At 53.6% G+C, this 12,672-nt stretch overlaps 1 protein-coding gene across 1 annotated transcript in view; it reads left to right on the forward strand.

Annotated features, from left to right (window-relative positions):
* ALDH4A1 (aldehyde dehydrogenase 4 family member A1) overlaps positions 1-12,672 on the forward strand; it is a 32,390-nt gene that overhangs the window by 3,776 nt on the left and 15,942 nt on the right. Inside the window, exons 2-3 of the mRNA XM_004272465.4 lie at positions 6,353-6,446; positions 7,175-7,267. Of these exons, the coding sequence (XP_004272513.1) occupies positions 6,353-6,446; positions 7,175-7,267 (187 nt within the window). The remainder of the gene's footprint in view (positions 1-6,352; positions 6,447-7,174; positions 7,268-12,672) is intronic.

Genomic DNA, 12,672 nt, shown 5'->3' on the forward strand with positions numbered 1-12,672 from the left:
CTTTCACTCCTCCAAGCGGTGGCCAGGGCAGTGCCTCTTGCCTGGAATGTCCTCCCCTGGTGAGCGCATGCTCACCCAGCACTTTGTGGCCGTGCCAAGGCAGCTCTCTTTGGCCCGTCAGTGCCCTGTCTGTAAAATGGGAATAATCCTGTTAACAGGCATGGAGCACAAGGGTTAGAGATGACGTGACAAGTGGCTTGGTGGGGGCCTGAGACTCTGTGCGCTCTGTGAATAAGTTGAGTAAAAGAATAAGTAGAACCTACAATGATCATAATACTTGCTTCTAAAGGTGTCAAAATCCCCACTCAGGCAGCAGTCGGCACCAGCACACGGACCCTGGGGAACTTGGCTTCCGGTGCCCAGCACCTGGTTCGGCACACAGCAGGTGCTGAACAGTTGCTGTTGGAATGGCCCACAGGACAGCCCGGGGTGGATCCTGGCTCTACCTCTTAGCAGCTGTGTGGCCCTGGGCAGGTTGCTCGACCTCTCTGTGCTGCCTCTTGTTCCCGCGTGGAAAAGAAAGATAATAGTGGAATTATTCTTGGAGAATAAATTCATATATTCATATGCGAAAACCACTTTGAAGAGTGGCCAGCACCTAGAACACGTAATGTGTTGCTTCAAGCATTATTTTGATCCCCTCCCCCACTAGCGGACATTGTTATGCAGTGAAAGCCCTGAGCTTCCCTCTCCACCTCAGCGTGGCCTCTTTGCTCCAGTGGGAAGAGAGGAGGTGCCAGCTGGGCGGTTAGGAGGATGAACCTGTCCCATCAGCTGGCCAAAGGTGTCTGAGATGCTCCCCATGCTTCTGCCAAAGCGTGTCTCCTAAGTGAGGGAACCTGGCTTCAGATCCTGCACCCGTCACTCCACCAGCTGTGACCATGAGCCCTTAATCTCTGAACCTCAGCGTCCTCCCTGTACAATAGGTGTAATAAGAGTTTGCAGGGTAATATATTTGTAGGGTGGATTCAATGCGGTCATCACTTAGCACTATGCCAGAGGCATGCAGTAAATGCTTCAGAAAAGTTCTTTGAAGTTTTCCTCAGCCTGGGCTTCAGGCCCCTCCCTTCTGGCCCTGCCCTGGGCTCTGTACTTTCTCTCAGCTCACCTCCATCACTGGTGCCTTATCTCAGTGATAAGGAGAATTGGTCTTATCAGGTCCCAGATAACAGCCTGGAAGCTGAATGAAGCAAAGGCAATTTCCTTTCTAGTCCTCTCCTTGGCCTTGGCTGCCCTGACCCCAGCCGCTGGGGACCTGCATCCAGCAAAAGAACATTGCCTGGGAGTCCCGTCCGTCCCGGGGGCCTGGTGTCCACTTGTGTGTTAATTGTTTTAAAGGTATTTGTCATATGCTTACTGTGGTCTGGGCAGTGTGGGAGCACAGACAATCAGAGCTCTGTAATGAGGGTTGTCACCTGTGAGATGATCTGATAGGGTCCCATCCAGGCAGGGTGAGGCTGGTATCCCCTGCAGAGGGAGATGGGGGTGGGGTGGAGTGGGGAGACCAGGGTGGCAGGATTGCAGCAGATGAGGTGGGAGGGGGTGGGGGGTGATGGGAAATGAGTCTGGAGGCCTCAGTAAGGATTCTGATTCTTTTCTTTTTTTGGCCGTGCCACGTGGCATGCGGGATCTTAGTTCCTGGACTAGGGATTGAACCTGTGCCCCCTGCAGTGGAAGCGCGGGGTCCTAACCACGGGACCGCCAGGGAAGTCCCAGGATTCTGATTCTTTATTGTAGAAGAAAATGGGAAGCCACTAAGTTACGAGCCGAGCACTTACCCTCCGTCTCTCTGTGTTGATCATGTTCTCATGTTAAGACTATGAAAACCAGTAGCTGCTACCTTTTGACCTTCTGCCCTGGGTGGGACGCAGGACTAAGTTTATTCCAGCAGTTTTGAGAGGAGCTTGGAGTCAGTGGAGCCGGAATGACTGTTGTAGTTGTCCAGGCAAAAGCTGGTGGTGCCTTGGACCAGGGTGGAGGCCGAGGCGTGGCCTGGGAGCTCAGCCCCTGGCAGCTCAGCCCCTGGCAGCAGCCCCCTCAGTTTTCCCCTTTGTAAATTTCAGAGCTTGCAGGCTCTAAATTTCACCCACTGCAGGCTATGTTTTGGCGTTGCAGCCTTTTTAGCTCAGATCCTGGTACCTGCCGAGGGTGAGGAGGGGCAGCTGGGGTCTCAGGCCCAGGCCGTGAAGTCCTCAGGTGAGCAGAAGGGGCACCCCGGGTTGTTAGGGGAAACTGAGTCAAATTCAGACTCTGCTGTATGCTTCTTTCCTGAAGCGGGAGGGCTGAGAGCTGCCCTAAGAAGGTTGGGTTGGATTCACCTCTGTGTCCCAGAGCCAGGCACCTGCCAGGTGTGATGAACACATGGTTTGGGTGAGCTGTTTGACCTCATCTGAGCTATCTCTGCATCCTTGCCATGGGGGATAGATATGTGCTGACTGACTGAATGAATGAATGAATGGGAATACAGTCCTGCCTAGAAGGGCCTCGCAGATCCTTGTAGAGGCCCCAAGTCCTGCAAGTGGTTCACGCTGCCTTTCCCTGAGCCAGTGGAAGGGTGCTCATGTTGTCCCAAAGGGCACATGAGCCAAAAAAAAAGAAAAAGAAAGTTTGTCAGACATCCTTGGATTATTTTTGGCTCTTGTTGACTCAGGCTGATCTTTGAACTAGTCTCTGTTCCCTAAGCTATGTTCAGAGTGATGGATAGTGGGGCCGGGGCCTGGAGACTTTCCAGGCAGAGAGAAAGCCACGGGGGCATGTGATCCTGAGGTCACAGTGGACCTCTGCCCTGGGGAAGGTTGGGGGAGACCTGTAGGATTTCTGGTTCTGACGTTGCTTGGGAGGGAACAGGGAGAGGAGGGCTGGTAGCTGCTACCTTTTGAACTTCTGCCCTGGTGGGATACGGGGCTACGTTTATTCCAGCAGTGTTTGCTGAGCCCCCAGGCCAGCCCCTGATCCTCGGGGGTGTCTGGGAACCATTTTGCCTTTGAAAGCCTGGCCTGGTGGAGTAAACATTCTGGAAGACCTTTACGGTTTCTTAGGAAAACCTAAGAGCAGGAAGGGTGAGGAGAGGCAAGGCTTGTCATCCTTACAGTGACCCTGTGCGGAACATGGTGTCACCCATTCTTCAGGTGAGGAAACAGAGGCCTGCGGAGTTTGTAATAATGTGCTGAGGTCTCGAGCAGGTGTGGGGGTCCATCCGGGCTCTGTCTGCTTCCAGAGCCTTTGCTTTTCACACCCGCCAGGACTTGGGGTCAAGAGGGGGCTTGGGTGGCCCCGCTTCTGGCTCCCAGCCCAGCACGCAGGGGCTCTCTCCTGGCTTGAAGAGGACCAGGTGATATCTGATTCACTGCTTTGTGGTGGTGCGCTGCTACTGAGGCCCAGAGAGAGGCATCTGGAAACTTCCAGGTGGTGGGGGGTGGAGGAGTAGACGCCACCCTCCCCTTTCCTGCCGGGCTGTTGAGACCTGTGGCCGCTGACATTTTCTGGCCTCTGCATTCTTCCCCACCGCAGTAGGTGGAAGGGGGCCGTGTGGATTTTCAGGTTTGGGGCACACGTGTAGCTTTGCATTATTATTTCTTCAGATCTCCAGAATAACCCCAGGAGATGGGTGTCTCCGTGTTATACCGAGGAATCCAGCTGAAGGTCACACAGCTCCACAGAGGGCGAAGGAGCCTCACATTTCTTCCTCTGTTTTGGGGAAGGGTGGGGCCTGAGGCTTGCTGGCTTCCTTGGGTGTGGTGGGTAGGGCTGGGGTGGACCTGGAGGGAGGGGCAGGAGAAAGCCCCAAGGCTCAGTTTGCCCTCCTGGGCGCCCGGCCCCGCCACCCACCCCCCCAGTCTGTTCCCTCCCCTTCTGCCGCACAGGCCCCTTTCTGCTCTTCCTGACTCATGCTCCCTGTTCTGGGCCTTTCCCCTTGCTTGTCCCTCTGTCTGGAACGCTCTTTCCAGCTCTTTTCAGACCTTCTTCAGGTCTCTGACAGAGGTCGTCTCCTCCGAGAGGCCCTCCCTGACCACCCCTGCTGAAGCAGCCCTGCCCTTCCCGTTCCTCATTTTCCTGTCCCCTTGGTCACCGCTGTGTTCCTTTCTTACCCGCGTCCCCCACTGGAGGTCAGCTGCATGCAACCACAGGCCTTGCTGTCTTGGTCACCGCTGTTGTCTCCAGAGACGGAGCAGGTGCCCAGTAACCTTGTAGAATCAATGAAGGATCTGCCCTCACGGCCCCTGGTTTTGTGTCCTTCCTCCTGGCCTCCCAGGCTGGGTCTTTGAGCCCCCAGACCCGGTCTCAGTGAGTAAGAAAAAAAAGTGCCCAGTACTCGTAGCCGTTGTGTTTGGATCTCTTGGGCATAAACAACCTCGCAGAAACCCAGCCTCAGACAAGGTCACCGGAGGCCATGATGAAGTGGACAGAACAGGCCCTCTATAGTTTTGTCTAAGCACAGAGGTCACCATGCCACCCCCAAAGTACCAGGCATCCCCCGCCTCGCCAAGTGAGGAACTGCTACTCTTTCACCCCACCGTAGAATTGCCGAGCTTCCTGATCCAGAGCCAGCCCCAGCTTCCTTAACCCTCCCCAAATTACCCCTCTATAACCCAAATCCTATGACAGGTTCTTTCCAACACCTTCATGTCTGGAGGTCCTATGGTCCCCCAGGTGTGTGTCCTCCCTACCTCGGCGACCAGTTATCCGACTCGTCCACCCACGGGTGCTGCCCGTGGGGTGTTGACACCAGGGGAGATAGATCTGGGTTTTTCTGGATTCAAATCCAGGTTTCTCTTGATCTTGATCTAGTCTTTTTACTTATAGGATCAAAATTACCTGATTTCTATCACCGTGCCACTGGCGAGGCCCTTGGGATGCCACGATGGTGTTATCAAATCTCATGTGCCCCCTGTGCCCTAGGTGGGCTTTGTCCTCACTGTTGTCCTCATTTACAGATGGGGAAACTGAGGCCTGGAGGGGAAGTCCCACCACTGGGGTTCCTCCAGCTCCGGAATGCCTGACTCTTTTGTTTTGTTTTTGAAAAATTTTAAGGCTGTACTTACAACTCTTTTCATTTAAGTGTATGTTATTTGTTTATATACCATTTTCACCAGTATTAAGACAATAGAATACTGTGTGGCTTATTTGGGACCACTTGTGAACAATAATTCTTCATTAACAAAAAAATTTTTTAATTGAAGTGTTGTTGATTTACAGTGTTGTGTTCGTTTCTGCTGTACAGCACAGTGATTCAGTTATACATATATATACTTTCTTTTCTTAAATATTCTTTTCCATTATGGTTTATCACAGGATATTGAATATAGTTCCCTGTGCTCTACAGTAGGACCTTGCTATTGTTTATCCGTATATCCATACGGTAGCTCACATCTAATCCCAACCTCCCACTGCATCCCTCCCTCAACCCCCTCCCCCTTGGCAACCACAAGTCTGTTCTCTACCTCCGTGAGTGGAATGACTGATTCTTACCCACCTGTCCTCCCACCCTGGGACCTCCAGACACATTAGGGGTGGAGGCCACTGGTGGGCACTAATCAGTGAGGTCATACAGGTTAAGATTGAATAGCATCTGCAGAACAAGTTCTTGGAGCTCAGTACCCAGGAATCAGAGCCCATACCCCAACAGCAGCTCTCCCTGTGTCTGTGAACCGAGCTCACAGTACTCCTCCAAGTTCACGGCCCACCTCTTGGCCCTTCTTGCCCACCTGGAGCTCAGCTCTTTGTGCCAAGGGAGTCTCAGCTGTTTCACATTCTGATGAGACCGAGCTCTGGAATGCTCTGACTTTCCTGCTGAGAGAAAGAAGTAACTCGGGTCTGTTTGGAAGAAAGTCTGCATTGTGGGGAAATAAAGGGAGAATAAGACTTCTCTATGCGCAAAACACTAAGCCATGGTTTTGCACCTATGAATTTAAACTTCAGGCAACCAGGGACTTCTCTGGTGGTCCAGTGGTTAGGACTCTGCGCTTCCATTGCAGGGGGCACAGGTTCAACCCCGGGTCGCAGAACTAAGATCCCATGTGATGGGCAGTGCGGCCGGGAAACAAAACAAAACGAAAAGAAAACAAAAAAAACTTCAGGCAACGATGTGAGTTTCTATGATGATTCTCACTTGATAGGTGGAGAAATAGGCTCAGAGGACGCAGGTCACATGCCCGAGGACACAAAGTGACAGGATCTGGACTTGAACTTGGGGTTTGGATCCCAAGGCTGGTTCTCGTCCCCCAGTTCTATAGTTGCCCTGGATTTCAAGATGCTGGGCCAACCTAGGACCCCCTGTCGGAGACAGAAGGGCTGGGGCTGGTGGTGGCCGCTGCTGACCTGTCCACCTCTGTTCCCCACCCTCGCTCCCCAGGCTGTGTTGGAAGCACGTCTCCTCCCTGAAGGTGGCCAATGAACCCGTCTTGGCATTCACACAGGGCAGCCCTGAGCGAGAGGCACTGCAGAAGGTAATGGGAGGATGGGGGGCACCCAGTGGTGTAGGGCCTGGGGCAGAGACGGCCTTCAGCAGCCCCCATGATACCTCTCCATGCCGACAGCCACCCACGCCCTCCTGCCTCTGCTCCCAGCCACGGGAGGAAACTGGGAATCTGGGGAGAGCTGTGCATCTGGAGGGGGGTGGGGGACCTAGGAGCAGCAGAGTGGCAACCTGGGTCTCTTTGGGGTGCCAGGTCAGGGGTCATAAGTCCACAGATATTTTATGCTTAAACACATTTTCCCGGGAATTCCCTGGCAGTCCAGTGGTTAGGACTCTGCGCCTTCACTGATGAGGGTGTGTGTTCAGTCCCTGGTCGGGGAGCTAAGATCCCACAAGCCGCAAAGCCGCAAGGTGTGGCCAAAAAAAAAAAAAAAAGAATTCTCCCGTTAATTGCCAGTGTTCTAAAATTGTGAGATTTCACATAAATTTCAGACACGGGTTTTTAAATCTTTTCTCTAATGGGAAGACCTGGCAACACTGGCCTTACCTTCCTGTAGGACAGGAAGTGACAGTGTGGGAGCCGAGTCTGCCCCCGCCCCTGGGGAAGCAATCACAGCGTCTCTGACCACAGACCCCGCCCAGCCCCCTCCTCATTTCCATTCCTTCCTGGGCATCCGCCTTGGCAGACTCTGCATCGGTGTTTTAGGCAGGGAGTAGAGGCGAAGGAAGTGCTCATCTGACCTCTCCTCCTCTCCCCAGGCCTTGAAGGAGCTGAAGGGCCGGACGGAAGCCATCCCGTGCGTGGTGGGGGACGAGGAGGTGTGGACTTCGGACGTGCGGTACCAGGTGTCTGTAAGTCCAGTGGGCGGGCAGGGCTCAGCCTCTCCCCTGAATCTGGGGTCTCTCTCGGGCAGCACATAAGCATGCAACATGGGGTCTCTGCCTCCAAAAGGACTTAGAGTCCCTGCAAGATTTTGAATTCCGTGCACCGGTATAAAACTTCCAAAGGCAGTCTTAGGGGACTCTCGTAAAAGGTGCCAACATTGCGCCTGCCAAGAAGTTAAAAACAGCAGCTGTCCCCAGCTTTGCCATCGCTTTGGAAGAGTTGACCCGCTCACCAGCCTAGGGAGTAGGGAGCAAGGGTAGAATGTCAGAATCAAAGAGAATCCTTCCGTTAAAAGGTACACACTACTATATATACAGTAGATAAGCAGCAAGGATTCACTGTCTAACACAGCGAACAATATTCGATACCTTGTAATAGCCTGTAATGGAAAATAACCTGAAAAAAATATGTATAACTGAATCACTTTGCTGTACACCTGAAACTAACACAATATTGTAAATCAACTATACTTAAAAAAAAAAAAAAAAAAAGATAATCCTTCCAAAGAAAGACAGTCACCAAAGTCCTGGTCTGTATTTGGGAACCAGTGGTCTAGCTGACAATGAGCTCAGCAGAGGTAAGCACCCAGGGCGTGGCCAGGTGTCACTTCCTCCTAGAAGCCCTCCTGTTGGAGCCCAGACTCCAACCACAGACACATCTGTTGAGACCCTGTCCCCTCTGCACAAGCTCCTCCCTCAGTCCCTGCCAACCCCCTTGGAGGCTGGAAGAGCAGGAGGTTAGCTGCCCATTTTGCAGATCAGGGGAGAAGCTCAGAGACAATCAGTGACCCTCCTGGGGTGGCACAGTTAGATACGGAACAGGGATGATGGATGCAGTTTCCCCAGAACCATATCCCCTTGATTTTGATTCGAGTGAATTCATTCACACCCTGACTATGTCTAAAGGGGATTTCAAAGCAGAGTGTTAATTAGTATATGGCAGCAAGATAATATTCTTGCTGTGACCTGCTGGTCACAAAATCCTGAGGCCCTAGGCACTTGCTGGAGATGGCCACAGACTTGCCTTTAGGCCTCCTGGTCTCCAGTGGAGAGGAGAACACATCATTTGCCCTAGTCAGAGTGTTCCTGAAGTAAATCCCCCACTGTGTGGTAGGAGAAGCACAGCCATTTCTGATACTGGGCCCAGAGAGAAATTTCTCCTGAAAGTGTCAGAAGGACACAGTGACGTGACAGATCCCCACAAGAGTCACACATCTCATGCACGGACGTTTCGTGGGGCTGCTTCTCACACACTGTCGTGTGGGCTGAGGATGTCACCAAAGCCCAGTGCCTGAGGATGCCCAGAGGTCGCCCTGCAGGCCCCATGTCCACTGCTGGGGTGGGCTTTCCATCCAGAGCTCAGGCTGCAAATCGATAGCTGGTAGCTTTGTTTCCAAAACCTAAACATGGGGCGATTTCATGTACAAATTCAAATGTCTGGTTTCTCTTGAGAGAAGGAAGATGTGGCCACACAAGTGGCCTTTCTGTGAGCCCGCATGTGGGGTGACCCTCTAGCGGCTCCAGTCCCCAGCCCAGCCCTCTCCACTCATCCCTCTTGCCTCTCTGGCCCTGGCAGGCCTCTCAGATCCCCGGCCAGAGCAGTAGCTGGTCTGTGTGTCCCTCCTGCATTCTCCTTAAGTCTTTCTCTCCGCGGGGATTTTGCTGGATAATGGGACAGCGATAAGGCAGCCTGCCTTTCCTAGCAAGTCGCTGGGAGGCATCTAGTCTGGCTTGACAGTTAAGAAATGGCACGCATACTGCTGCCAGTCTGTTCAAGAGTGAGAGTGGCGTTCTTTGGTGACAGTTGGGGATCTTGACGAGGACTCAGAGCTGAATGGAAGTCTGCGGTGCTTCCCTACAAGGTGGCCTAAGGGTGAACCCCTGGGTCTGCTCCAACCCCAGGCAGAGGCACCACCCCATCCCTTTTTATCCCTTGTTATGGTCATGACGGTTTTAGCCCAGAAAGGCTTAAAGCAAATAGGCACCTTGGCTATGAACAAAAGGGAAGTGTATGTGTGTCTTTGTGTGTGTACACACATATATACGTTTGTGTTTTTTTTTAAATTAATTAATTAATTTATTTTTGGCTGTGTTGGGTCTTTGTTGCTGCACACAGGCTTCCTCTAGTTGCAGCGAGCGGGGGCTACTCTTCTTTGCGGTGCAGTCTTCTCACTGCGGTGGCTTCTCTTGTTGCGGAGCATGGGCTCTAGGCGCGTGGGCTTCAGTAGTTGCGACACGCGGGCTCAGTAGTTGTGGCTCACGGGCTCTAGAGCGCAGGCTCAGTAGTTGTGGCGCATGGGCTTACTTGCTCCGTGGCATGTGGGATCTTCCCAGACCAGGGATCGAACCCGTGTCCCCTGCATTGGCAGGCGGATTCTCAGCCACTGGGCCGCCAGAGAAGCCCTATATATACGTTTTGATGTTATGGATACATAGGGAGTTTCCAGCTTTGTGCAAATGGAACCAGTTGCAAAATAAATGCCACGGTATGTAAACGAAGTGGTTTACTCTATGGCATTATTAGCTAGAAACCTGTTTGAAGTTGGAAAACAGTTTCCAAAAGGCTGACTTTAGCTCTTTCTAGGAGGGGTACTTGTAAATCACGATAATAAAACCCACCCATCCACCCATTCATCCATCCAAGCCTCCTCGGCCCCAGACCTAGGGCTGGGACACAGCGGTGAGCATGGCACATGGCTCTGCCCTCATGGTGCTGACCTAGGGGAGGGTGAGATTGGTGTACATGTCAGCAAAGAAACAAACAGAATTCCAGATGTGAGAGGGGCTGTGGAAGGCACAGGTGATGGGCTGGAGATGCGAGGCCACGTAAGACGAGGTGGTCCACAGGCCTCTCTGAGGAGGTGACATCTGAGTTGAACCCCAGAGATGAAGATGGGCTGGGGACTCATCGCCAGCAGAGGGGTCTGTGGGTGCAGAGTCAGGAGGGGGCTGGGTGAGCTGCAGAACAGAGAGGAAGCCGGTGGGGCCAGAGGATTCGGGTGTGGTTCTTTTATTTATTCATTTATGTGTTTATTTTTGGCTGCGTCAGTGAGTCAGTGAACGGGGACTACTCTTTGTTGCAGTGCATGGGCTTCTCACTGTGGTGGCTTCTCTTGTTGCAGAGCACGGGCTCTAGGCTCGCGGGCTTCAGTAGTTGCAGTGCGCGGGCTTCAGTAGTTGCAGCATGCAGGCTCAGTAGTTGTGGCTTGCGGGCTCCAGAGCACAGGCTCAGTAGTTGTGGCGCACGGGCTTAGTTGCTCCGCGGCATGTGGGATCTTCCCGGACCAGGGCCCGAACCCATGTCCCCGGCATTGGCAGGCGGATTCTTAACCACTGTGCTACCAGGGAAGTCCCACGTGTGGGTCTTGTTGGCTGTGGTTAAGAGCCTCTTCCAAGAGCCCAGGGAGCCATTGGAGGGGGTTAAGGAGGGTGAGACTTTCCGGAAAAGCCCATTGCTCGCTGGAATGCTTTCTGATTTCAGGACAGAGGAGGGATTAGGAGTGTGGGCTTGGCAGAAGAAGTGAGTCCGGACATAGATGTTTGGAGGGCCTGGTTCCCCTGGGCAGCCAGGGAGCTGGGTTGGGAAGGAGGGTGGAGGGCCACGATGAGGAGCCCACAGCAGGTGGGTGGCCTGGGAGGCCAGGGAACAGCTTGGAACAAAGCACTGAGGGTTCCATGCAAGGTAGAGAGGCGCAGTGGGCGTCTGGGGAGGCCGTGTCTGCTCAAATTGATGAGCTCCTCGCCTGCCCCCATGCGGTGAGCCAGGGCAGCCTTTGAAATCGTGTGGTGCTACCTGAGGGATGCTGGGTCCAGGGATGGGCACCTGACCCCAGCTGGGCCAGTCGGAATTACCTGCCCTGGAAACTTGGAACCAGCCACAAGCATCTTTCTTTGCAGGGCTGGGAGCTGTGGGGAGGGCATTGAACACCTCCCCACAGAGGATGAGAGAAACTAAGGAAGCGGGTCTGTTGAAAGATGCAGGACACCAGCTCTCAGAGGAGCAGGGGCAAAGGAGAAGGAGCCTCAGGGTTTTCAGGCTGGGCCTCTCGGATCTTCCTAAGACCCAGCTGCATCCCACCCTAGTCACCGTGAGGAGGCCCCTTTCTGCCCACTTGCTGGTTATGTATCTTTGAGCTGCTTGACCTCTCTGTGCCTCAGCTTTCTCATATGTAAAATGGGGTAACAATCACGCCACGGAGGGATGTCGTCAGGGTTCAACGGATTTATCCGTGTCAAACACTTGGTGCCTCTGCATGCGGGAAACTAATGTTAGCTTTGACAGTAACTATCAGTGTTCCTTAACCAGGGGCCTGCAGCTAGTTCATGTAAAAAAGAGCTAGTTGAGGGTTTCCCTGGTGGCGCAGTGGTTGAGAGTCCGCCTGCTGATGCAGGGGACGCGGGTTCATGCCCTGGTCCAGGAGGATCCCACATGCCGCAGAGCGGCTGGGCCCGTGAGCCATGGCTGCTGAGCCTGCGCGTCTGGAGCCTGTGCTCCTCAACAGGAGAGGCCACAACGGTGAGAGGCCCGCGTACCGCAAAAAAAAAAAAAAAAAAAATCTAGTTAAAAAGAAGTGAGAGGCAGAACTGTTTTTAACCACTGGAAGTTGTTCACTACCTTGTCAAGAGACTTTCTGCTAACCCACCCCAGTTCTCACGCAGGTGCCATGTGGGGGTTTGTGATATCACTGAGTCCTGTCCACAGGCAGGAAAGATCCTGAGGGGTCCACACAGCATCTTCCGTTATTCTTGATGGATTTCTCCACAAGGCGGTTTAGGGGCAAACGGTGGGCTAGGGTGGGAAGCTGGGCTCCAAGCCCCATGATGACGTTGGCCTAAGAAACCCACCTGCCTGGAGTTTATGAAGCCAGGAACTGGCATGTGCTTTGGACGGATCAGGAAACTCACAGGTCTCTGATTTAGGGGAGTGAAGGGCTGGCCCTTTTGCAAATGGGCTGAGCACACATCTGTCCAGATGAAGCTCTGAGCAGCATGTTCAGGGTTAAGGGGGCGGGCCCAGGGCCCCTACTCTGACGGTTCCGAAGATGGCCTGGGGCAGGGGTCACCCACAGAGGCATCCTAGAGCCCCTGCAGCTGGATCAGCAACCAGAGGGCCCACACCTGGAGTGTCAGCACAGCCTGGGGTCTGCAGGCCCTGCAGGTCTGCATGGGTGTGTGCCAGGTGTCAGCCCAGAGCGGCTCCCACGGCCTCGCTCACCTGGTCTCTGTAACTGCCCAGAGCCCGACCTCACCTGCAGCTCCGCCGGCCTCCATGGCCACTGCAGCACCTGAGTATTTTTCCAGACACTGGGATTTTGATAACGCCCTGGTGGGCACTTCCGGTTTTCGTTTCCCAGACCACCTCACTGACCTGG

The sequence above is a fragment of the Orcinus orca genome, chromosome 1, assembly GCF_937001465.1.
Source record: "Orcinus orca chromosome 1, mOrcOrc1.1, whole genome shotgun sequence".
In the NCBI taxonomy this organism is placed as follows: domain Eukaryota; kingdom Metazoa; phylum Chordata; class Mammalia; order Artiodactyla; family Delphinidae; genus Orcinus; species Orcinus orca.